At 35.3% G+C, this 26,100-nt stretch overlaps 1 protein-coding gene across 1 annotated transcript; it reads left to right on the top strand.

Annotated features, from left to right (window-relative positions):
• Positions 1-5,391: 5,391 nt before the first annotated feature.
• LOC123526571 (Y-box factor homolog) lies at positions 5,392-20,517 on the top strand. Its single transcript, XM_045305803.2, has 7 exons — positions 5,392-5,551; positions 10,992-11,055; positions 12,048-12,171; positions 12,752-12,868; positions 16,956-17,085; positions 17,750-17,937; positions 18,873-20,517. The coding sequence occupies exons 1-7, from the start codon at positions 5,494-5,496 to the stop codon at positions 18,945-18,947; spliced, it is 756 nt and encodes a 251-aa protein (XP_045161738.1). The 5' UTR covers positions 5,392-5,493; the 3' UTR covers positions 18,948-20,517.
• Positions 20,518-26,100: the final 5,583 nt, after the last annotated feature.

The raw sequence follows: 26,100 nt of genomic DNA, 5'->3' as shown, positions 1-26,100 counted from the left end.
AGTTTACTTTATGATTTGAGTTTAGACCCAATTTTAGATCTGAGTTTATGAAAATGATGAGATTTGAGTATATGAAAATGACCTTTGACCCCTAATATCACATTTGACCTTGACTCACTGCCGACGATCTCTTTCTCACTGACATTGTGGGACATTTATACATCAAAAATCACAAGTAGTTACTAATAATGAAAAAAAAAATATCTGTTATACTTGCAAACAGGGAGCTATCCATGCGATTTTTCACACAAATTTTGACCTTTGACCCTTGATATTAGCTTTACCCTGCATGCTATGGTGCTCCTTTATCAGCGATTTAATTACCATGTCTTCACAGAAAAATTCTTGAAAGACAAAAGGCAATAATAAATAAAATTTGCTCTTGCTGTGGAAAACGGACCATTAGAAGGTCGGTTGTTTTGTCATTTCCCACATGTTAGACGACGTTGCCCCAGAGTGGGACCTGTACACACATGGAAGAAGTTTCAGTTGTTACACCTGCAAATTGTTTCATTAGTGTGTACCTTATAGAATCCATTCATTGTGTTTATTTTTAATTCTGTATGCTTTGACACACTGAAGTGTCACAGAAACTTGAATAACATAATTTTAATTAATGTCATCATCATTATCTTCTTCATCACAGCCACCACATCAATCATCATCATCTATAACTTTATCACTACCACCACTATCATCACCATGACCACTATCATCATCAACATTATCATCTTCACCACCACCACCACCACCACTACCACGCCACCATCACCAACGTCACCACACCAACAACACTACTCAATCATCGTTATCATTACCATCATTAACATCATCATCATCACAATCACCACTGCTGTCATCATAAACATCATGTGTCATTACATCATCATTATCATCGTTAGTGTTAGATCTACTGATGTTTTGCTACGAACAAGATGAAAAAACAGTTTTCAAGGTTTTGGTCGGAAGATAACGGTTTCTTGTTGTTATTGTTGTTGATGATGACTAAAGTGATGGAGGCGTTTGTATTGTTGTTAATGATAATGATGATGATATTGAAATTTAGACAACTCTTTTCCAAGATTATTCGATTATTTTGTCTGTTAAGGGTGATAGATTGGTTTTCAGGATATCAATGATGACGATAATGATGACGGTAACATAATTGGTGAGAGCAGATCTATACATTTTCATCCTAAAGACACGTGACAAACAACAATCAATAGTTTTTGTTGTAAACATAATCAAATACAAATTAGATATTTAAACAAATCAGGGTAGGGATAGAGTGCGAAATGGACTCCATTTCGCAAAATGGACTTTACGTCTACGAAATGGACTTTTATTTTCTTAATTGTGACTTTAATGAAAAAGTTATATGTATTTTCTTCCATAGATATGATTGATAATAGGTAAAGCTAAATATTGATGACCTTTGAAAAATCATTTTTTTAATTTATAACCAAAATATTGCAATTTATTAAGACAGCGTCCTCCGAAATGGACATTTTCGTGCAAAAATTCTACAAAATGGACTTTTATTTTCTTAATTATGGGTTTAATTTTGATGATTTTTGTATTTTCATAAGAAGATATGATAGGTTAAAGGTAATACTAAATATTGGTCACCTTTTATACATTATTATTGTAACTTAAAACCAAAATATTACAAGTTAGTACGGCCGCGTCCTCCGAAATGGACATTTTCGCGCCAAACTTCTACGAAATGGACTTTTATTTTCTTAAGTGTGGCGTTAATGTCTATGATGTTTGTGTTTTCATGAAAAGATATTATTGGTAGAAGGTAATACTAAATATTGGTCACCTTTGATAAATTATTTTTTAATTTTTAAACATAATATTGCAATTTATTGAGACCGCGTCCTCCGAAAATGACATTTTCGCGCCAAACTTCTACGAAATGGATTTTTATTTTTCTAAGTGTGGGTTTAATTTTGATGAAATATGTATTTTCATAAATAGATATGATAGATTAAAGGTAAAACTAAATGTTGGACACTTTTGGTAGTTTTTTTCTAATATATAACCAAACTATTACAATTTATTAAAACCGCGCCCTCCGAAATGGACATATTCGCGCTAAAGTTCTACGAAATGGACAATTATTTTCTTAATTGTGGCGTCAATTTCGATGATATTTGTAATTTCCTAAATATATATGATACATTAGATGTATAACTAAATCTTGGTAGCTTTAGATAAAATATTTCACTAAATAATAACCAGAACGTTACAATTTAGTAAGACCGCATCCTCTGAAATGGACATTTTTGTGCAAAACCCATACGAAATGGACTTTTATTTTCTTAATTGTGGCTTTAATTTCGAAAGTAACTGTAGTGTCTAGATATGATAGATATGAGGTACTAGTAAATGATGGTCATTTTTGATATAACCATTTAAATAATTATTTATGAAATCGAACCAACACAAGCATGAATAATCTTTTTCAGATTTATTATTCAATTCAACATGTTTTCGAATAAAGATCTTTGGCTACGTATACAAAAATATAATACATACATATATACATATCATATGAAACACATTATAGCAAAAGGTAACATTAAAGAAATGACGTAAAATAATCAACAATGCATTCAAATTCACATCTTCTCTACCGATACAAATATGTAATACATATATACACATTTGCTAAAATCTTCGTTTGATATATGGAATCATATTACCTAGACAAATAACATTGCGATTTCATTTCCAATTCAAAGTAATATTTGCCGGCGCGCATCACGCCAGGACCGGTCTGTTAAGCAGACCGTCCTATACCGGCTTTATCATATGAACCACGTCATGGCAAAAGGTAACGTTACAGAATTGACGTTAAATGATCAACAATGCATTCAAATACACATCTTCTCTACCGATTCAAAAATATATTACATATATACATATATGCTAAAAATATAATACGTGTACATATCATATGAACCACATCATGGCAAAAGGTAACATTAAAGAAATGACGTTAAACAATTAACAATGCATTCAAATACACATCTTCACCACCGGTAAAAAAATATATTACATATATACATATATGCTAAAATATAATACATGTACATATCATATGAACCACAACATGGCAAAAGGTAATACTAAAGAAATTATGTTAAATAATTAACAATACATTCAAATACACATCTTCACTACCGATACAAAAAAATGTAATCGATTGATATCATATTACCTAGACAAGTAACATTGTGATATTATGCCCAATTCAAAGTAATATTTGCCGGCGCGCATCACGCCAGGGCCGATTTTATTTAATTGGCATTTCTCAATTTTATATAATTGTTATTAAACTTACTTTTGACTGTTTTTGATGTCGGAGCGAACAAATATACTTGCCGCTCTAATATATGATAATTAGTAAGGTGACAATGGTAAAGATACACACGTGGTCAATCAAGAGGGGCTAATATTATACACGTGCATACACTGATTAGTTAGGTGTGATAATCCAATCATCGGGCAATTAACGCGAAAATAATATTAAAAGCTGCGGCAACTTAATTACAATTAAATAAACACTTTATGACATGGAAAAACAATTTAAATAATTTTTAAAAGTATCTATTTGTATCTTTTAAGGGACATATCTATTTCGTAAAAAAATAACTCATTATTTAAACGTTCTAACCTGTCTAATATTTCTTATGTAACTATGTTCCGTATAAAATACGGCAGGTTATCAAAAGAGTGTAACATGTAAGTTAAACTCTAATCTATCACATCTGTCAAAGAAAATGACGATATCTTCAACATTAAAGTAATAGAAATGAAATAAAAAGTCCATTTCGTACAAGTTTGGCACACAATTTCCATTTCCTATGACGCGCTCTTAATTTACATTGTAATAATTCTGTTATAAATAACAAAAATATATCATCTAAAATGACCAATCCAATGTGAAGGTTTATCTATTATTTAATAAAATAAATTGAAGAAACTTCATAAATCTTTGAAATTAATGCCGCAATTAAAAAATAAAAGTCCATTTTGTATAAGATTCTGTATGAAAATGTCCATTTCGTAAGCCGCGGTCTTGATAAATCGTACAATTTCTTTTATTCACCCGGCCAGTTTACCATAAAAAATAATCATCATGTAGGTGAAACTATCCTCTATCAGATTCATTTAAGAAAATACAGATATATTTGAAATTTAAGCCGTATTTTAAATAATAAAAGTTCATTTTGTATAAGATTCTGTATGAAAATGTACATTTCGTAGGCCGCGGTCTTGATAAATCGTACAATTTCTTTTATTCCCCCGGCCAATTTACCATAAAAAATAATCATCATGTAGGTGAAACTATCCTCTATTAGATGCATTTAAGAAAATACAGATATATTTGAAATTTAAGCCGTATTTTAAAAAATAAAAGTCCATTTTGTATAAGATTCTGTATGAAAATGTCCATTTCGTAGTCCGCGGTCTTGATAAATCGTACAATTTCTTTTATTTCCCCGGCCAATTTACCATCAAAAATAATCATCATGTAGGTGAAACTATCCTCTATCAGATTCATTTAAGAAAATACATATATACTTGAAATTTAAGCCGTATTTTAAATAATAAAAGTCCATTTCGTAGACGTAAAGTCCATTTCGCGAAATTGAGTCCATTTCGCACTCTATCCCTACCGAACAAATCATAATCATTCCCATAATCAAAAGCAGGAAGGTCTATTAGTCGTTCCAGCTATAAGTCTTGCGTTATATATCAAATTTGATTGTTCATACCAACAATCAACGGCCATTCTTATTATTGTTTGCAACAGGTCAGCAACATCAACACACTTGAAACCTACCCATTATTGTATTTCATCTTTGAAATTTTACAGGTAGATATTTTAATCTTAATAGAATATATGATCTAACTTTTCAAACCATATTTAATTTGACTCCGAAATCTCACTCCAAAATAGACTCCAAGGTCACTCCAAGATCTGACTCCAAGACTCCACTTCTTACTTTGTCCAGGGAGGTCTATCAGTTGTTCCAGCTTTGTCGTATGCCAAATTAAACGTTAGGCCTACTACGGATGCCAGGGGATAACCCGGTAAAACCCGCTTAAATTAAGCTTTAAACTCTACATTTATGCTCTTAACTTTAAAGGGATTGCCAACGCATCCATCACCCCACAAGGCTACGCCAGTACGGATACCACCTCGTTAAACTAATGTTACCCAGTGACCTAGATTTCTCCAATGAAAGTCGGCCAACTGTCGCATTCGTCTCGTACATTTCCGTAAAGCACGGTCGATTGCACACGGTTACCCAAACCCGGCGATAAACTAAGATAATCCGATGTTACGGAATTTCCCGAAGATTGTCGGAAAAGCGGCATGGTTAGACATGCTGCAGTGCGAGAACAAAGGGAAAGAAGAACGAACGTCCAGTGACACGAGGGAAAGTTTTCCGCCTTTTTGTACCATCAAGGGCCATGTCCGACTCCGAAAACCAACCGGAGAAGCAGGTGGCAGTTGAGAAGAAAATAATAGGTAAAGTTAAATTTTGAGTTACTGCTTATAAACGTCTAAAATTGGGGTTTTGAAATGGCAAAATTCGCACCTCGTGGTCTGTCATGGCGGATGAGCTTTGGAAGTGCTTTTATCGTCTGTCCATGGCAAATGAATGCAGTTATGTACGAGGATCTAAGAAGAAAGAAGTTGCTATAGTAGCAGATTATGTTTTTACAAAATCTTACATAGTTTGGGATAAAATCCTGTTAATTTCGAGGCTTAACTGGTGGTAAAATGACGACGATCTACAACGCCCACCCAGCGGTTTCGAACTTAAGTCATGTTATCGGTAGTCGAAATCATTTGGCATTATATATCGGGATAACCTGTATTGAACAACTGAAAATTTATTTCTTCCATGGTGCACAATCACATCTCAATTCTGCTTATTGCCGAGAATGCACTTGTCCGGTTTAGATTCTGTAACATGTGTAAACATGAATTTATCAGGTAACATAAATAATTTGCCCGATCGGGCTTATGACACAAAAAGTAATATTTCTTGAAAAATAATGAAGATATTTCTTTCAAACTTGGTCCATTTATTAAGCATTACATATAATGCTTATCAAGATAGAAATAACTTTGTTGCCTTCAGTTTAGTTAGAATTACTTCCCTTTTTCAGATTTTTATGATGCCTAATTTTTTAAGTCCAAAAATATTATGTTTTAATGCAATGTTTAAAACAGAAAAGGGCTCAGTGGCTTTCTAGTGCTTCAAACTTGTGCGCCACTACCTTTATTCTATATATTTAGGGTACATACTATTTGTAATAGTTATAGTATGTGTGAGAGTGTGTTACCAGGATATATCAGAGCTAGGGGTACATCGAGGGTATTTTTCTCTGCACATATCGTCGAGGCCGGTAGGCCGAGACAGATATGTGAAGAGAAAAATAACGAGATGTACCCCTAGCTCTGATATATCCTGGTAACACACGAGCACTACATATTATAACTGTTTTATCGCATAGTTTATCATTAAAATTTATATATTATTTTCATTTAAATTTGTTTATTATTATTTTTACTATTTTGATTCCCTTTCTGCGCCTCGCTGACTGTAACACTAAAACTTCTGTTTTAGAAAATGTGTTCCCCAGATAAAAGTACCCAACAAATTTCTGCATTGGTTTTAAATATTTGTATTTCATTGGCCAGACATATTGTAAAACTTGTTGTTTTGTTTGTAAAAAAAATCAAAGAAAAAGAAACATTTGAGAAATCTCAGAATTTCATATATTTCATGTATTTCTGAATTTGGCAATAACTATCAAGTTTTTGAAATATTCTAGTTTATTTATTCTTTTACTTTATAAATGTAGGTGTTTGTGACAATTCTTTCTCTGTGAACTGTAAATTGGAGCTAAAATCATCTTTTCTTTGAAAGGAAAAAATTATACTCCCTTGATTGGACCTCACTAGAGAAAAAGTGTTCCGATATATATCGGAACAGTTTTACTGTGCTGATATATATCGGAACACTTTTTTTCTTATGAAACTCCATAGAGATTTCCGTGTTGATATATATCGCAACAGTTTTGTAAGATATCAGCACAGTTTTGTAGTAATAATGTGTGTTACTATGTATAACATGCTGCAAAGATCAAAGGAAAATTGCCGCACTATGCGATAATATTAAATATTACTTTTTGTGTCATAAGCCCGATCGGGCAATGTTACCAGCCTGTTTATTTATGAAGTCAGCACGAATACAGGCTGACTCGGACCATGGCTGATTCGGACCAAATTTACTTTGCTTATTCGGCCCAAATTGTTTAAGTTTTCCTGAAACTAATGTCATGAGTAAAAATAATATTTGAGTATTAAGTTTAATGTCTGATTCAAAGAACAATTAAAGTCCTTATTTAAATGCATAAATGATGCATTTTAGTTTGTCAAAACTTCTTACCTGTTTGTATGGTGTATATTTTATGTCTTTTCTTCAAGTTAATCCTCTATATAAGCTATAATCAACATTATTTTCTGAAAATTGCTGAATCATCCAAAATTTATGGTCGTTATTGACTGTTAAATAAAAGTTTGTGGTCTGAATCAGCCAAAATATATGGTCATTATCTACTTTTATTCAAAGTATGTGGTCCGAATCAGCCAAAATATTTGGTCCGAATCAGCCACGGTCCGAATCAGCCTGTTTCCGTCAGCACATACACGAGTATCAGACATGGGGCAAAAAAAAATATGACAAGACTTGAGAAAACCCCTGTTTTCATCCTGAATGTGCCCAAAATGAAAAATATAATACAGTGTATGAAATTTAGATTTGAATCCACTACTGTAGACCGTTTGGGCTACCAGATAGTAAATTTTCCAAGTCAGACACTAATTTCACTAGGCTTAACTTAAGGAAGTGTCTAGCCGTCTGATAACTGGACACCTAGCCTGGCTAGTAAATCTTCAGGGGATTTTCTAGCCGTCTGGTAATAGATAATTTTCCTGATGAATAAGAAATGATACCTGTTATTACTAAAGATATGGATACATATCTGCAAACAAAATTTTGTGTGAATACATACTAAAGATATACTTTTAATTGTCTGGAGTAAACCACTGCATTTTTCAACCAATTAAACAAAAGTTTGCCGAAATCAATACTGGTACAGAACCCGAACAGAAAATGAGGTTTTTTACCTGTAACTTTTTTATTTCTGCAATTTGTAATCAATTGTCGGTATCAAAATAAAGCTTAACATTTGCTGAAAACTTTACATGATTCAAACTTATATTTAGTTAGCAAACTGACACGAAGTGAGGCCCTGAAAAGGGTTTGTAAAAGGGGGACTGTACGAAGGTTGACTGATGATAAATTCGACCACTTTGTCATTTACAAAATTTTCTTCGTAGTATTATATTTAAACGTTCCCCAAAAAGCTGCAACAGTCATTCATGATCAAGTAATGAAAAGTGACCCAATGTCAGGCCTTTATGTGGCGACAGTGAGTATGCGCAAAAAACACCCTCTTCCCCAGTAATTTTGGATAAATATTTTTTATACAGATAAATGTAAGTCATTTATACAGAATATTTACCAATTTTGTTTTTATTTACACCAGTTGGTGTTGTAAGTGGAAATTATTAGATGGTGTGTTCAATTTTATAAATAACCCATTGCAATCGAATATTTCCAAGGTGGTCGACTTTATCATCTGTCCGGGTTTATCATCTGTACCAGTAAAGTTAAAAGCGCCATGACGTCACTCATTAAAATCTGTTCATCTGGTGGTGGGCAAAACAATGTTTTTATGGGATTTTAACAACTTTTTCAATGGATTTTCAAAATTAGAACAGTTTTGAAATACTTGCAATTTTCATTTTAGTATTCAAATATTATTTTAAATGAATAACTGTTTTAAATGACATTTAATTTCAATAGCGGCTTTTAGAAAAAAAAACAGTAGTTAAGCGTTCATAATTAATCCATTTTATTTCAAATAATAGTCAAAAAAGTATTTATAAATTTGTGTTTTAAGAATTAAGGTTTAGGCCATTGGACAAACATCACTTTTTACAAAACAACGTGGACGTTCGGCGATCAGTGTTTTATCATTTCTAAAAATAGTATATCAACGGATTTGTATACAAACACGATCTCATTCATTTTATTGACTGAAAAATCAGTAATCTATTGGAGACAATAAAAAATTAGTCCAAATAATAGGACGTTTTGGGACAGCATGATAACTTTGACTGTCGCTGTCTTCGTTATGTCCAAGCTTCTGCATATTGAAACCGGTGTCAGGGTAGATATATAATCTCCTCACACCTGTCGCATCATATTTTCAAAGATTTAAGTCTTTTATTTAAAATTATGGATTAAATTCAACCCATTTGAAGTTTCTACATGAATATTAATGTTTAATTTATTAAAGCAAGTAAGTCTGACCAGTATATTAATACTATTTTGGATTTTTATTGTCCCGTTTTCCTAACAGTAATATGCAGATACAGGTAAGGCTTTAGAGGGATGACAACCAGGGCACTCAACAACTTTTGCGGACAGATACCCATATCCTCAGGAAGGGGAATTTTGCGTCATTTTAAGGCAAACAGGAAATTTTGAACCAGATATGACTGTTGTGACTTGCATTCTTATTAATACCACTGTTTTCTATCATCAGCTATATTTTCTGACAGCAAACATTGAATATTGTTTCAACAAATGATTATTCATGTTGTTTTTCCTTTCAAAATGTGTGTTTTTGTTGTCAAGGGGAATTTTCTTCTGAGAAAGGGGAAAAAACCATATGATTTTGAGAGGGGAATGGGGCCCATATTCAGTCCCAAAAATGGCCAAACGAGTGCCCTGACAACTATAAAATATCAAATCCTGAAAAGTAAAATCCCAATAGCCAAATGAGTAAGGCTAATGAAAAATATACTTTGGTACGGCTAGAATGCAGGCTGGGCATCTGGTTACCAGACGTCTAGACACTTCCTAAACTTAAACACAATAAATATCTAATTTTTGCACCATAAAACATTTTGTTTTACCGACATCAGTGTTTGAAGGAATGCCATGTTTTCGAAATACTTCAAGAAATTCGCCATATTGTTTACTTAGAGCATTCTAGATTGGGGATTCCTTGAAGAACAGGAATCAAATGCTTCGGAACAGTCTTCCAATAGGTAATGTGAGCGGCATCGGTTTGCATTTGTGAAAGTCTTAGATCTGCTGCATGATTGTGTTCTGATTTACTCTTAATCACTCATTTGGAAGAATTTATGAAACAGTTTGAATTTGATTCCCACACGATTCTGACCACCCAATTGAGCACGCTCATACAGTTTCAATAATTCAGTAAGCATTCCTCAATCTGGATGATGCGTCAATAATTCAATAAGCATTTCTCAATCTGGACGATGCATGATGCATTCTTGAACAATAAGCATTTATTGATCGAGATCGTATGAAATCACGATCCTATATGCATGTAATTAGCATGTTTTTTAATCACATTAGGAAAACACAGTAGCCTGGTCGGGCATGTGTCTGTGGAAAATAGGTAGCCCGAGCTGAAATTCAGTAGCCACGGGCAGACTACCGCTAATTTAGAACACTGATATTATATAGTGAAATCTGAGCCCCCCTATATAATATGTATGATCTACTGAAGGCTGGAATCCAGTGATTCGAGCCTGCCTGCAGGCCGTTGTGAAATAGATCCAGAAAATAACACAAACTATCTATCATGTATGTACTTAGTTACAAAATGAGACCAAACCCCAAGTCTCTAGCCCGTTCCATTCATAAAAATGCGGCACAACAAAACAGTGCTAAAACATCTGCTAAAATGTGGATGTCAGCCAGGTACGGATATTTACTTCTAGACTGGACGCAAGTTTATAATAAACATAAGAGAGGCATGCCAAGATACATGGATTATTTTGTTAATTTCAGCCACCAAAGTCAGCGGCAGTGTAAAATGGTTCAACGTGAAAAGTGGATATGGCTTTATCAATAGGTATGTGTGCACGGCCGTTGTTAGAGTTGAAAAACTGAGAAGACAGTATGAACTTCTGTGGTACTGCAGATTGTCATTGTCAACAGACACCTTCATGCCTTCTAATACCTCTAGAATGTCATTTTTGTTTTATTCATGGCAGGGCTTTTTTTCCCTATAAATCTACCTCCGGTAAAAGGAGGTAATCCCAATGCCAAAAAGTATGGGTTTTTTTCCCAAAGTTGAATTTAAAATTCCCAAATGATGATACCTTTTAGGGTTTTTGCTGTTTTAAGATAGTTTTGCTAATTTGTATGTATACTTAGGTAAATTATAATACTGTTGAACAATTACTGAAATGCAATTCATTAATATTTCACACAAAAACACATTTATGTAGATTTTGGTAATTTGCAAATTGTCCCAATTAAGATAATATCCAAGAGCATTTTTCCAATACCACCGGTGTCGGTGGCATTCCCAAATTGATGGAAAAAAAGGCCTGCATGGTAATAATGTCTCCTACCACACAGTTGTGTGGGAGACATATTGATTTACTTATGTCTGTTTGTCCGTCTGTGTGTCTGTCACAAATCTTGTCCGCGCTATAAGTCGAACAGTTCTCATCCGATCTTCACCAAACTTGAACAAAATGTGTTTGACCATAATTCCTCTGCCAAGTTCGATAACTAGCCAAATCGGCCCAGGCACTCAGAATAATGGCCCTTGAAACATTGTTTTTGATAATCAAAGCACTGAAAGTCTGTTTGGGAATTGCAGTTGTGGGCGACATGCGCTTTTCTCAAAAGCAGCTCTAGTTTAGCCGTTAGATTTACATAATTTTTTAAACAATTTGGTAAAAAGGTGTTCTTAAAACAGTATTGCATACACAATTGCAAACAGATTTTTTGCAGAAATAAAGATTTAAAAAATGTTGATGGACTCTATTTTAACTTGAACAGTACTACCATTTTACCACATTTTTATGTAAGTTGAAATTGATTAATTTACAGAGATGACACCAAGGAAGATGTTTTTGTACACCAGACAGCCATTATTAAAAACAACCCAAGGAAGTACCTTAGAAGTGTAGGAGATGGGGAAACCGTAGAGTTCGATGTTGTAGAAGGAGAGAAGGTGAGTCCTCTTTACTTTGGGCCTGAGCATCGTTGCCTTCTTGGCCACAAAGTTACACGTTGGGTTTGATGTAAAGCCTAGTAGTTTTAACTTTACATTGGTACAATAATGTGATCATATTTGTTTATGAAGAAAAGTTGAATTTAAATAAATGGTTAAATGAAGAAAGCATATCAGTTTTCTTTGTTTTAATGAAGAAGTCAGAGCAGTGTTTTTACAAAAAATGTAAGAAAAAGAAAAACTTTGTAGCTTTATGCTGAGCTACTGTTGCTGTGTTGCCTATGACTGCCCATATTTTTTTTTCAAAGTATGTATATTTATCAGTTGTGCTGGACTTGCAACAAATGAATAACAGAGAGATGTTTCTGTAATAATAGAAGCACATGAGTGACAAAAAGTTTATAGCGCACATGTCATGGGCCAGATAATTAGATTTAAAACTTCCTTACCTACATGTACCTATCCTTACTTTGGATAGTTTACCAGAACCACTGTTTAGTCAAAGAGAGGGTTAAACACATCTGTGAGCTTAGGGATTTCCTGATTTGAATGACAGTGTAAACATTTTTGTTAATTGTAGGGTAATGAAGCTGCAAATGTCACTGGACCTAATGGCACCCCGGTCCAGGGCAGCAAATACGCTGCTGACCGCCGTCGTTACCGACGTCAGTGGTATCCAAGGAGACAGCAAGATGGTGTAAGTAAACACAGAAACTTTATTATTATCATGTTTATTTAGTCTTGCTTAGTAGATATATGAAAGGTATTAAAAAGAAGGGAAATGATGAGTGATTTAGTGTTGGATTCCCAGGGGTCTAGCTAGGTCCAATTTTTTGGGAGAAATCACTTCTCCCTCAAGCAGATTTAGGGAGAAGTGGGGAGACTTTAGGGAGAAGTGGGAAGACTTTTCCTACCGCAATGATGTGGAGTGATTCGAAAGGTGGCTGTAATTTTCTTGTTTCTTGATTAAAAGTATTGATGTGACCATTCATTTTCTTAGTTAGATCATTTCCCATACAGTGGTTATTGTTTCGTTAAAAAAATTCTGGAAAAAAATCGTTTTCAAAATTCTAGCCGATTCTGTAAATGTAACCTGCCAAATTTTGGTTATATCTTGTATGAAGTGTTTATAATTAACACCGAGTCATTCACCGAGGAATGTCAGAATCTCACTCGAATGAAACTGAAAGTAAACTGTGTAATCTAGAAATACATATTCAAATAAATTCATCGATGGAAGTCAATTTAAACATTGTTAATACATTACATGTCGTTCTTTTATCATAGATAACAAATAATTGTGTACCAAATTCCAATTAATCGCATGGTTAATCAGTAGTTTCTTAAAAAAAAACACTTTGCTTTTCGCACTCGAACATGTTGACAAAATTAAAAATGAAGTGTCAAAGACGTAAACGCGACGCTAATTGGCTGAACACAATCAACGAGGTGTATCTGATAATTTGATTCGCTTTCACACTTCTCGGGAAAATCTCGCAAGTACCTGAAGTAGGAGGAGCTTAAATTATGCTACCGGCGTGTGTTTGTGTATTCTGCACTCATTATGACACCGTGCAAATTGTCAACAGTCCGGGTAGCACTAATTAGCGAGTGCGGAAATCAAAGAAAATTGGGCGACTTGCATTTCGCTTTGAGGTTAGATTTGAGCGAAGTTTGAAGTTCTAGAGCGCCTATTTCGCTCAAGTCGCCCACTCGCGAGAGCCCTGGATTCCCCTACATGAATCTGATGATTGATGATAAACACTCTGATCTTCTAAAAACATTTGTTGTATAGAGAGTTTCAAATAAGCTTGACTTTCTACTCAATCCTTCATGCTGTAATTATGTAATGTTTCATGTTGTAAATATATATGAATAAAATATTGTTTAAGCCAAATGCATATAACTTCAGACCTACATTCTCTGTCATAGTTCTTGATTGTTAAAGAGAACTTGAACTCATTTTGAGTGTGTTGGTTTCTATGTTTTAAAACTTTTAGTCAGTACTTACAGAAAACAAATAGGCACACGTACCATGGCTTAGTGTATTTTTGAAGCAGTTGATATTATACTCCATGTGAATTCATGCTTTAGTTACGTTTTTGCACAGTGTTACTGTGATCTTGTTTTAATACATATTATTCCAAGGACCCCGAAGGCAATTTCCACATAATTTTAGGTCGCAAAAACTGATTATATGCATCTACCTGTCAAAGGCTGCTTTATAACATTGGAACAAAACCAGTGAGTTGAATAAATCAGGCTCTCGTAAACTCACCATGTAAGCTGTTCCTTTTTCTGTGGTGAACTTTTTAAAGTTTTACAGTCATGCAAGTTTTTCAGACAGAATTACTACATCATCAAAACTTACAAAGAAGTAGCACTTTACAGTGACAATTTGCACTGAGATTAGGGATCCTGACAGAATATCTAGCTGTAGGGCAGAAAGTGTCCTCCAAAGTGTCAAAGATCCTTTGGGGTCCCCGGGATCTCATTAATGTCAAACTCTTGTGATGAACTAAGAAATGATGAGTGATTTAGTGTTGGATTCCCCTACATGAATCTAATGATTGATGACAAACACTCTGATCTTACTCAACATGATAACTGAAGAAAAATCAATTTTACCTGACAGATTTTAATAATATATTATTTATAGACTCATGTGCAAAACATTTACAAAGTAATTTCTAACATTACAGTCACCTTCTATGATCAAACGTTAAAGTGTGACTGATTATAAATTACAAGTATTTGAACATAGTTTAAAATTAAACTTTCTGATCACAGTGATCAGGTTATTGAATAGGGGCTGATTGATTTTTTGAAGCAATGTCCAGAAATAGGGTAAACGACATATCGGATACACATTGACAATGCATTGATACTGCAGTTAGCAACGGCATCTGTTAACATTTTGTGTTGTATGACCTTATTTTTAGTTCGCCATTACTGGAAATGATGAGTGATTTAGTGTTGGATTCCCCTACATGAATCTGATGATTGATGATAAACACTCTGATCTTACTTAAATGATCAATCTAGTGGATATAAAAAAAATTAAAAAATTACAACTGGTGCCATCTAAAGTTCTGTTTATAACATTATAAAGTTACCTAGGGTTTGGAAAGGTCCAAACAGAGCAAGGGTACAGAAATATTGCCTCTGACCACATGAATTGCTAGAGTTAGCTGGGGTGATTAGGCCATCAATGTTCGAGTGAGCCGTGACTGTGTCAGTGTCACCTTAAGGACTGCCCTAGTTCAGGGCACTCCTTTGGCCATTTTTGGGGCCGAATATGGGTACCATTCCCCTCCTAAAATAATATGTTTTTTTCCCCTTTCTCAGAAGAAAATTCCCCTGATGATAGGTTGTTTGACAGAAATAGATATGAACTCTTTTCTTTTAATATTATATAGTGCCTCTAAGGAAGATTACTGTTTCAATATAGTCACATCAGTTAGAAATGATTGAAAACAGTATTAATCAGTGTGAAAAGTAATTACATATGCATGGCTAAAACTTCCCCTTTTTGTCTTAAAATGTCGAAAAATTCCCCTTTCTGAGGGTATGGGTTCCTGTCCCCAAAAGTTGTCTAGTGCCCTGGCCTTTGGCAGGTAAAAATGTGCAGGCATGCAAAAAAAATCAAACACAGTTGCCGGTCAGGCAAGTGAAATATGTGATAGATCCCAAGAAATTTTTCTCAGAAAATCATTCTCTTCTGTTTTTGTTGCTTTTCTGCATTGCAGTATTATATCTCATCACATTATCATGCTACATTTGGGCAACAATTAAATCGAAAAGGAAACAAAGTTATATTAACCCTTAGCCTGCTGCTGGCGAATTTAACAGCCTTTGCAAACAGCTTGGAACCAGATCAGACGCCGATTAAATCGGCGTCTGATCAGGTTCCAAGCTGTTTGCTACTCTGACAATATTTCTTCCAATTTTGGAGCAAACTGAATGAACTTTACAATTTTAGCAGACGACATTTCCAGCAGACGACAATTTATCTAGCATGCTAAAGGTTAAAGAAAATATTATTTGTCTATTGTGTGTGATATTTTAAATTTGTTCGTAGTTCATAATGCTTCTTTCATAAAAGTGACAATATTGAAAAGAAAGTTACTAAGTTAGTTGAAATTTTATTTGGGTGGGTGGGTGTCCACTAAGAACGAGTAGATTTTACTAGCTACTAGTCCTGCACGGCGAGTGGTGGGAACCTCTGATGTTACTGTGATGAACTAAGAAATGATGAGTGATTTAGTGTTGGATTCCCCTACATGAGTCTAATGATTGATGATAAACACTCTGATCTTTGCATTAATAATCAATCTTGTGGATATTGATAAAAATAAAACTTGTGCAATCTGCAGGGCTTTATGAAACATTATGACTTTTAATACTGAAATTTAGACACTGAACTGAAAAATATGTAGTAAATCTCCAAAAACTATCTCAGTGGGTAAAGTTGCTTTTAATAACTCTAGTAAAGATACAGTCTATGAAATCATTTGAATAAACAAAATGTCTCCTCCTCACTTTCACCAAAGCAGACAAAAACTCCCTTTGTTTAAACTTTAAATATCAACAGGTTGAACCACTTAAAGCTGACAGTGGTAAATTTATTAAACAAATTTATTTAAAAATGAAAATAAAAAAGTGACTTCCGTCTGACTCCCAGTACTATTGTCTGTGGCAGAAAAGAAATGTATCAATGTGTGCATTAATTCATTTTATATAAACTTTTATTCGGTAATTCAATATTTGTACATCTACTTCAGGATGGAGAGGGTGATGAAGGGGGCATGGACCAGAACCGTCGTCCGCGAAGACCCTACTATCGTAACTACTACCCACGTGGTGGCTTCAGGGGAGGTTACCGAGGACCACCTGGTCAGATGATGCAAGGAGGTAAGATTGTTTTTAATTCTTGCCTGTTAGATCACCATGTACTTCTTACATATAGGATAGAGGCTGGTGAAATCTTCCAACATTAAGCAACTAAAAGGGAGGTACTGCAGTTTCTTAATGCTGAAGATACCACTTCGAAGCCACTGTCCAACTTGGTGTTGTTCCTTCAAAATGCAGCTCTAAATAGGTCATGAAGTCCCCATATGACCTGAATTCTGTCAGTGTGATTCTTAAACCCAACAAAAAAAAAGAACAGGTCAGGCCCCTATTTTTAGTTTCCATATATATTGTACATTTTATACTTCCATGGTTAAAACTTTGAAAATAGCTAGCATGTGATTGGTTGAAGAAATAGGGTAAACACTGATACTGACTTTACAGAAATGAAAAGATAAAAGAAATGCTGTTGTATCATGCAGATCAAGATCTCATTTTTATGCAAACCTCAGAAGAAGACACTGAGACCTTTTCCCCAAAAAAACTGAAAAGGAATTCCTGGTTTTCAAGAGCATGCCAGATAGGCATCAAGCTTTTTATAACGAGAATAGAACAAATACATGTTTGAATCCATTCCACTTGTTTTAAATATTTATGTATAGACTAACAATGTTTTATGTTGATTCTTGTATGGTTTAAGCATTTTTTGCTTTCTTTTTTTCTGTAGGACCAATGGGGCCGCCTAATGCCAGAAGACCGTTTTACCGTCGTTTCTATCGAGGAGGACCTATGAGCGGAGGATTTGGTTATGCACCCAGGGGCTACTATGGTCCACCAGGTGGTGGCATGTACAGAGGAAGAGGACGTGGAAGGGGTAGGGGACGTGGCCGTGGAAGGGGAGGATACAGACGCAGGGTAAGGACACATTAAATTTCTTTTCATTTGTTCTTTCAGAGCAATTTCAGTCTCGTTTATTTTTACTTGTTTATCATGATTTATTAGTTGAGTAAATTTGCCATGAGCCATAACTTTTATTTGCATTTTGTCAGAAATACGGCCTTTTTATACTTGGAAAATTGGACTTTCTTGGTTGAAATTTTTGTGAAGGTGCACTGTAGCTTTGAAACTTGGCAGACTTGTTTATCATCATTAGATATAGGCTAAGAACCATAACTTTAACCTTTAGCATGCTAGATAAATTGTCGTCTGCTGGAAATGTCGTCTGCTAAAATTGTAAAGTTCATTCAATTTGCTCCAAAATTGGAAGAAATATTGTCAGAGTAGCAAACAGCTTGGAACCTGATCAGACGCCGATTTAATCAGCGTCTGATCTGGTTCCAAGCTGTTTGCATAGGCTGTTAAATTCGCCTGCAGCAGGCTAAGGGTTAAAGGGCGTTTTGTCAGAATTTTAGAGAAAAATTGGGGGTAAATGTGATAAAAAAATTGTTAAGGTCCACCTTTCTAGCTAAAGCTTTGAAACTTTGTATGCTCATTTGTTCTAATTACAATTTGGTTAGTAAGTATGTTAACTCTCTTGCATTTTTGCAGAATTCTGGCCCTTTTTAACTTAGAATATTGTTAATTTTTTGTTTAGGTTCACTTTTCTAAATGATATAATTTTGAAACATTTTTTCATAATGAATAGGCAAGTAAGAAGGCCATGAACAATAACTCTTGCATTGTTGCCTACAAAGGTACCTAGGGTTTTCCAGGTATATTCATAGCATATTTGATGCAAGGGTTTGTTGAGGGGATGAGTTTTGCATCATCATAATGTAGGCACTAAACATTTGAAGATACATGATGAAATACCTTGTTTAATTTACGATCGTTTATTACCTGATTTGTAGAATGAGAACGGTGAGAACAGGAACGAAAACTCTGACGTCCAGAACGACTCTGGTGCCGAAGATAAGGCGGAATAAAGCCGGATACCAACAACGTGTACAATGCCTGGTACCATCTGGATATTGTAACAGCTGGGCACCAACTTAAAAAAAGACATTAATTGTACATGTTCTTGATGAAAATACTATATATATATATTTGTGTCAAAGATAGAACAAAATACTAGCCCATCTTTTGACAGAATCTTTGGGAAAATTCTGAAAACTTACATCATAATGAAATAAGATTTTAGATAAAGAAGAGCTGGTATTTTATTATTATGTGGATTTTTGAACTTAATGTTTATACTTATTAGCGGTGGTACATAAATTTTAGGAATTGCACATTTGTCAATTTTTGTAAACATCGGAAAAATGAAATAATAAATCACGGACCCAAAATGTTTCCTGAAGATTTAATTGGTTGAAAACCTCAACTTTTGGAAATATTTTGGGGGAACTATGCAATAGACATTCCAGTCTTCTGGATTACAGCATAATAGACTTTAAACATAAACAAAGAAACACAGAATAAGGTGTCTGTTGCATAGATATTTGCTTATTGTCAGGAATCCTTGTCATCAGAAATGGATTCCTACAATAGCGGAAGTTGTATTGAGAAGAGAATGAAAGATTTATAGTGGCTTCGTACTACTTTATAGTGCTATGTTAATGTGTTGTATAATTCTTTAACAACAATTCTTTTCTCAATGCAACTGAACAGTTTGAAAAACGATTACATTGTAACATTTTAAAGACCAGAAAATTCCTACACAAGCCATCTTAGAACTAGGATTTGAAGAGATATCATGATGTCAAGGGTGATAGAATAACCTATGTATTGTTTTTCAAATTGCCTGGATTCCTTTTGTAGAGACCAGACACTTGGGATAAAATTCTGGTGTCCAATTTTTTGACAATTCTTTTCTGCAAGAGGAATTCCAAAATTTGTGTCAACTTTGTTTACAAATCACCTAGGAAACTGCTCCTTCAGTTAACAAAACATTTCCAACAATGAAATTTGAAAATGATTGCACCAAATTTTGGACATTACTACAGAATTCCAAAATTCTAAAACTTGTCTGGTGCGACGAGGAGCATGATTTTCCATAAAGGCGGCCGCTTACAACATAAATGTATTTTTTTTTAACCTTTTTGTGTGAGTAAGAAGAAACAATTTAGCACCACATCTATTTAACATGATCAGATATTCTCTCTATATATAAACAAAACCATTTTGCGGCTTTTTGGATATGATATTAATCGTGACAAATGAAACGTCACTGAGATTATTGAAAATACTGGAACCAAAAAAATTAGTAAAAGTAGATTTGGTGTTAACATGCTTATAACCATCTTTCTAGTAGTCAATGAACAAAAATACCAAACCTGTTCTGCTCTGTGCACCATTTTGTTTTTGTTTTGATTTACTTGTCAGCTATAATTCGGTGACAGTAACACATTACAAAGTACAAAATTTTGGTACAGACATTTGCATATCTCTCATGTAATTGGTAACTGTTGCAAACAACAAAAAACATGTTACAGTGATGCAAGAAACTAAAAAACAATGGAACAGTGTTTGGAAATTAAAAATAGCATGAATGCATTAAGGAGTTGTTTTCTTTCCTTCCTTGGTTAAGGTATAATATGGACGGAAAGCTTTATCCACTTACCTTACTTTATTCATAAATAATAAGTATATGAAAATTTGATAAAGATTCAAGGCAGCTTCAATGATATTTAGACTGTAGATTTAACTCTTAGCCTGCTGGCGGCAAATGATTATGCCTTTGCGACCAGTGCAGACCAAGATCAGCCTGCACATCTGTGCAGTCTGATCATGGTCTGCACTGTTCGCTATTCAGTCAGTAAATTTTCAGTGAAAACCCCTTTGAATAATAAGTGGTACTGTCCAAATTGAAAGATGGACCAGTCCATTATAGAAATATAGCAGGGTAAGGGTTAAGACCTGTACCAACAATGCTGCCTTATTTCTAGGCTATCCAAAGGGGAAGTACATAGTTGCCGCTTTGTCCATTTGTCTGTCTGTCCTTCAGTTCTTGTCTGGAATACTTCTCAGCAACCACTAACAACTTGGTGAAACTCTATAGGAAGCTTCACTCCCCAAGAGGAGATGTGTATTATCTTCATCTTCTTGATCCAATTTGATAATTTTTAGCATGACAATTCAAAGAATTGCTATTGGATTCACCCCCTCTTTTGGTTAAGTTTTAGTATGCGAGTTGGTATCTCAGTTACCATTGGTGGGAATGGATTGAAACTTCACACACTTATTCACTGTGCTAAATTGACTTCCATTGCACATGTTCGATAACTCTATTTTGCTTTTTTCAAAATTATGCCCCTTTATCGACTAAGCAATTTTGTTTATGTATGTAAGCTGGTATCTCGGTACCCACTTATGGGAATGGATTTAAACTTCACACACTTGTCCACTGTCATGGGCTGATATGTATTGTACAGGTTCCATAACCTTGCTTTGCATTTTTACAAAATTACCTAAATATGCCCCTTTTTCGACTTGGATATTCATGCAATTGACAAAGCTGTTGAATAGTCCAGCATTGCTTTTCTCTGACCGCTCTTGTTCGCCGAGTTACTGCCTTTTTATTATTCAACAAGGGTATACTATATTACCATTTCTTGTCAAAGAGTGTTCCTCAGTAATCACTTTTGAATGTAAGAAAATTTGAAAGAAAGCTTCACGCTCGAGAGGAAGTGTGCATATCGTCTTGTTCTAGTCTGATTTGTCACCGAGGCCTTGCTCTTTAGTATACTAAAGTACATTTCTTGTCTGGAGTATTTGACAGCAATCACTTGCTGAAATTCATCAAAACTTCATAGGAAGCTCCACTCCCAAGAGGAGAAAAGCATATTGTCTTTCCAGTCCCATCAGATGATTTTTGTCAAGCCCGTTTGCAGAAGCGAAGACATAGTTTTACAAATGGCTGTTCGGTGTATATGCGTTTGTCTGGACCATAACTGAAATGCATAGAGCAATCTTGTTTATATTTGACATGAATGTTAACCTCAGTGAGACGGGATGTCCTGCGCAAACTTGGTTTCCTAACTCAGAGGTCAAGGTCACAGCTGGAAGTCAAAGGTCGTGTCAGATCTTGTCCAGCTGATTACTTTTTATGCCCCCAAAGAGAGGCATATTAGTTTTCAACTGTCTGTTCGTTAGTTCGTCACAGCCAACGTTAACTTTTTGCATGAAGGCACTTTACTCGCGAACCACTGCACCCAGGACCTTCAAACTTCACATGCTGATAGTACTTATTGAGTACACGACCCCTATTGACTTTGGGGTCACCAGGTCAAGGTCACAGGGGCCAACGTTAACTTTCTGCATGAAGGCACTTGCGAACCGCTGCCCCCAGGACCTTCAAACTTCACATGCTGATAGAACTTATTGAGTACATGACCACTACTGACTTTGGGGTCAAAGGTCAAGGTAACAGGGGCCAACGTTAACTTTTTGCATGAAGGCACTTTACTCGCGAACCATTGCACCCAGGACCTTCAAACTTCACAAGCTAATAGTACTTACTGAGTACACAACCCATACTGACATTGGAGTCACCAGGTCAAAGGTCACAGGGGCCAACGTTAACTTTTTGCATGAAGGCACTTGACTCGCGAACTGCTGCACCCAGGACCTTCAAACTTCACGTGCTGATAGTACTTATTGAGTACACGACCCCTACTGACTTTGGGATTACAAGGTCAAGGTCACAGGGGCCAACATTAACTTTTTGCATGAAGGCACTTTACTCGCGAACAGCTGCACCCAGGACCTTCAAACTTCACATGCTGATAGTACTTATTGAGTACACGACCCCTACTGACTTTGGGGTCAAAGGTCAAGGTTACAGGGGCAAATGTTAACTTTTTGCATGAAGGCACTTTACTCGCGAACCATTGCACCCAGGACCTTCAAACTTCACATGCTGATAGTACTTATTGAGTACACAACCTATACTGACATTGGAGTCACCAGGTCAAAGGTCACAGGTGCCAATGTTAACTTTTTGCATGAAGGCACTTTACTTGCGAACCGCTGCACCCAGGACCTTCAAACTTCACATGCTGATAGTACTTACTGAGTACACGACCCCTACTGACTGGGATGTCAAGGTCACAGGGGCCAACGTTAACTTTTTGCATGAAGGCACTTTACTCGCGAACCATTGCACCCAGGACCTTCAAACTTAACAAGCCGATAGTATTTATTGTGTAAACAACCCATACTGACATTGTGGTCACCAGGTCAAGGTCACAGGGGCCAACGTTAACTTTTTACATGAAGGCACTTTACTCGCGAACCACTGCACCCAGGACCTTCAAACTTCACATGCTGATAGTACTTATTGAGTACACGACCCCTACTGACTTTGGGGTCACCAGGTCAAAGGTCAAGGCGCTGCGGGAGCATTTGTCACCATTAGTGACAGCTCTTGTTTTTTAGCTCGACTATACGAAGTATAAGGAGAGCTATCCTACTCGCCCCGGCGTCGGCGTCTTTCCGCGTCCCCACCTTGGTTAAAGTTTTGGTGCACTTTCTCTTTTTTTCAACTTATCTCTGTAATTACTTGATGGATTTGATTCAAACTTGAAATACTTATTCCTCATCATCATCCACATCATCTGACATAAGGGCCATAATTCTGGCACCAATATTTCATGAATTATCCCCCCTTTTCACTTAGATTTTCAGGTTAAAGTTTTGATGCACTTTCACTCTATCTCTGTTATTACTGAATGGATTTGATTCAAACTTAAAATAGTTGTTCAACATCATCACCCACATCATATGACACAAGGTGCATAACTCTGGCACCATTTTTTCCATGAATTATTCCCCCTTTTTACTTAGAATTTCAGGTTAAAGTTTTGGTGCACTTTCACTCTACTTCCGTTATTACTGAATGGATTTGATTCAAACTTAAAATAGTTGTTCAGCATCATCACCCACATCATATGACACAAGATGCATAACTCTGGCACAATTTTTCATGAATTATTCCCCTTTTTACTTAGAATTTAAGGTTAAAGTTTTATGCACTTTCACTCTATCTCTGTTATTACTGAATGGATCTGATTCAAACTTAAACAATTGTTCAACATCATCACCCACATCATATGACACAAGGTGCATAACTCTGGTACCATTTTTTTATGAATTATTCCCCCTTTTTACTTAGAATTTCAGGTTAAAGTTTTGGTGCACTTTCACTCTACTTCCGTTATTACTGAATGGATTTGATTCAAACTTAAAATAGTTGTTCAGCATCATCACCCACATCATATGACACAAGATGCATAACTCTGGCACAATTTTTCATGAATTATTCCCCTTTTTACTTAGAATTTTAGGTTAAAGTTTTGATGCACTTTCACTCTGTCTCTGTTATTACTGAATGGATTTGATTCAAACTTAAAATAGTTGTTCAACATCATCACCCACACCATATGACACAAGGTTCATAACTCTGGCACCAATATTTAATGAATTATGCCCCTTTTTGCTTAGGATATACTTATATAGTGTTTTGATAGATTTTATTTTTACCTCTCTTATTACTTTAAGTTGATATTTTTGACATAGACTCAGGCTATTGTGTAATATCTTCATCCACAATTGGAGTCATTAAACACTCCAGTGACAGCTCTAGTTTCCTCAGATGTGCCCAGTTTCACTATCCAACATCGAAATAGTCGAGCGCGCTGTCTCCTGTGACAGCTCTTGTTAGCTCACCTGTCACATAGTTACAAGGTGAGCTTTTGTGATCACCCTTCGTCCGTCGTCGGTGTGTCCGTCCGTCAACAATTCCTTGTCTGCATGATAGTGGTTTCATTTATGATTTTATTTTAACCAAACTTGCACACAACTATCACCATAAGATCTCAGTTCCTTTCTTGAACTGGCCAGATCCCATTATGGGTTCCAGAGTTATGGCCCCTGAAAGGGCCAAAATTAGCTATTTTGACCTTGTCTGCACAGTAACAGCTTTATTTATGATTTGATTTTTACCAAACTGGCACACAACTTGTATTACCATAAGATCTTGGATCCTTTTTTGAACTGGCCAGATTCCTTTATGGGTTCCAGAGTTATGACCCCTGAAAGGGCCAGAATTAGCTATTTTGACCTTGTCTGCACAATAGCAGCTTCATTTATGATTCGATTTTTACCAAACTTGCACACACCTTGTATCACCATAAGATCTTGGTTCCTTGATTCCATTATGGGTTCCAGAGTTATGGCCCCTGAAAGGGCCAGAATTAGCTATTTTGACTTTGTCTGCACAATAGCAGCTTCATTTATAATTTGAATTTAATCAAACTTGCACAAAACTTGTGTCACCATAAGATCTTGATTCCTTAAGTTAGTTGAACCGACCAGATCCCATAATGGGTTCCAGAGTTATGGCCCCTGAAAGGGCCAAAATTAGTTATTTTGACCTTGTCTACACAATAGCAGCTTCATTTATGAGTCCATTTTAACCAAACTTGTATCACCACAAGATGTTGGTTCCTTTCTTGAACTGGCCAGATTTCATCAGAGTTATGGACCGTTAAAGGTCCAAAATTGGCTATTTTGGCTTTTGCAGCCATATAGAGACTTCATTTATGGTTTTATTTGATACAAACTTCCAAAATAACTTCAACAACAATAATTCTTGGATTCCATGACAAATCAGATCCAAGCGTAGGTTCAGAGTTATTTTATATCTGATTACCTCCCCTGATTATAATCAAAATGGATTTATATCAGTAAGTACTTATAGGACTTATTTGAAATTTAATTATTGTCATTAGTTTGACTGAGCCAATTAGGGTAGATAACTATGGACTTATTTTATGTCAAATTACCTCCCTTTATTTCAAATTAAAATGAGTATATCTCCGTAACTAATGAAGATACTGATCTGAAATTTCATTTATGTCAACAGATTTATTTGGCAGATCCTTCTTTTGTTCACTTACAGTAATTTTTTTAAATTACTTCCCTTTTACGTTACTATAAATAGCTTATTTTTAGTAACTGTTTTATTATTGGCCGTAGGGAAAAACCGAGATCACTCTTCTGTGGTACAACATGGATGGTACCTCCAATTTTTAGGTGTATTTTGACATATCTGAACCTTGTAAGAATTTTTTTTCT

Source organism: Mercenaria mercenaria, chromosome 14, assembly GCF_021730395.1.
Source record: "Mercenaria mercenaria strain notata chromosome 14, MADL_Memer_1, whole genome shotgun sequence".
Lineage (NCBI taxonomy): Eukaryota > Metazoa > Mollusca > Bivalvia > Venerida > Veneridae > Mercenaria > Mercenaria mercenaria.
The sequence above is the reverse complement of the archived record's forward strand: the minus strand, read 5'-3'. Positions and strand labels throughout refer to the sequence as shown.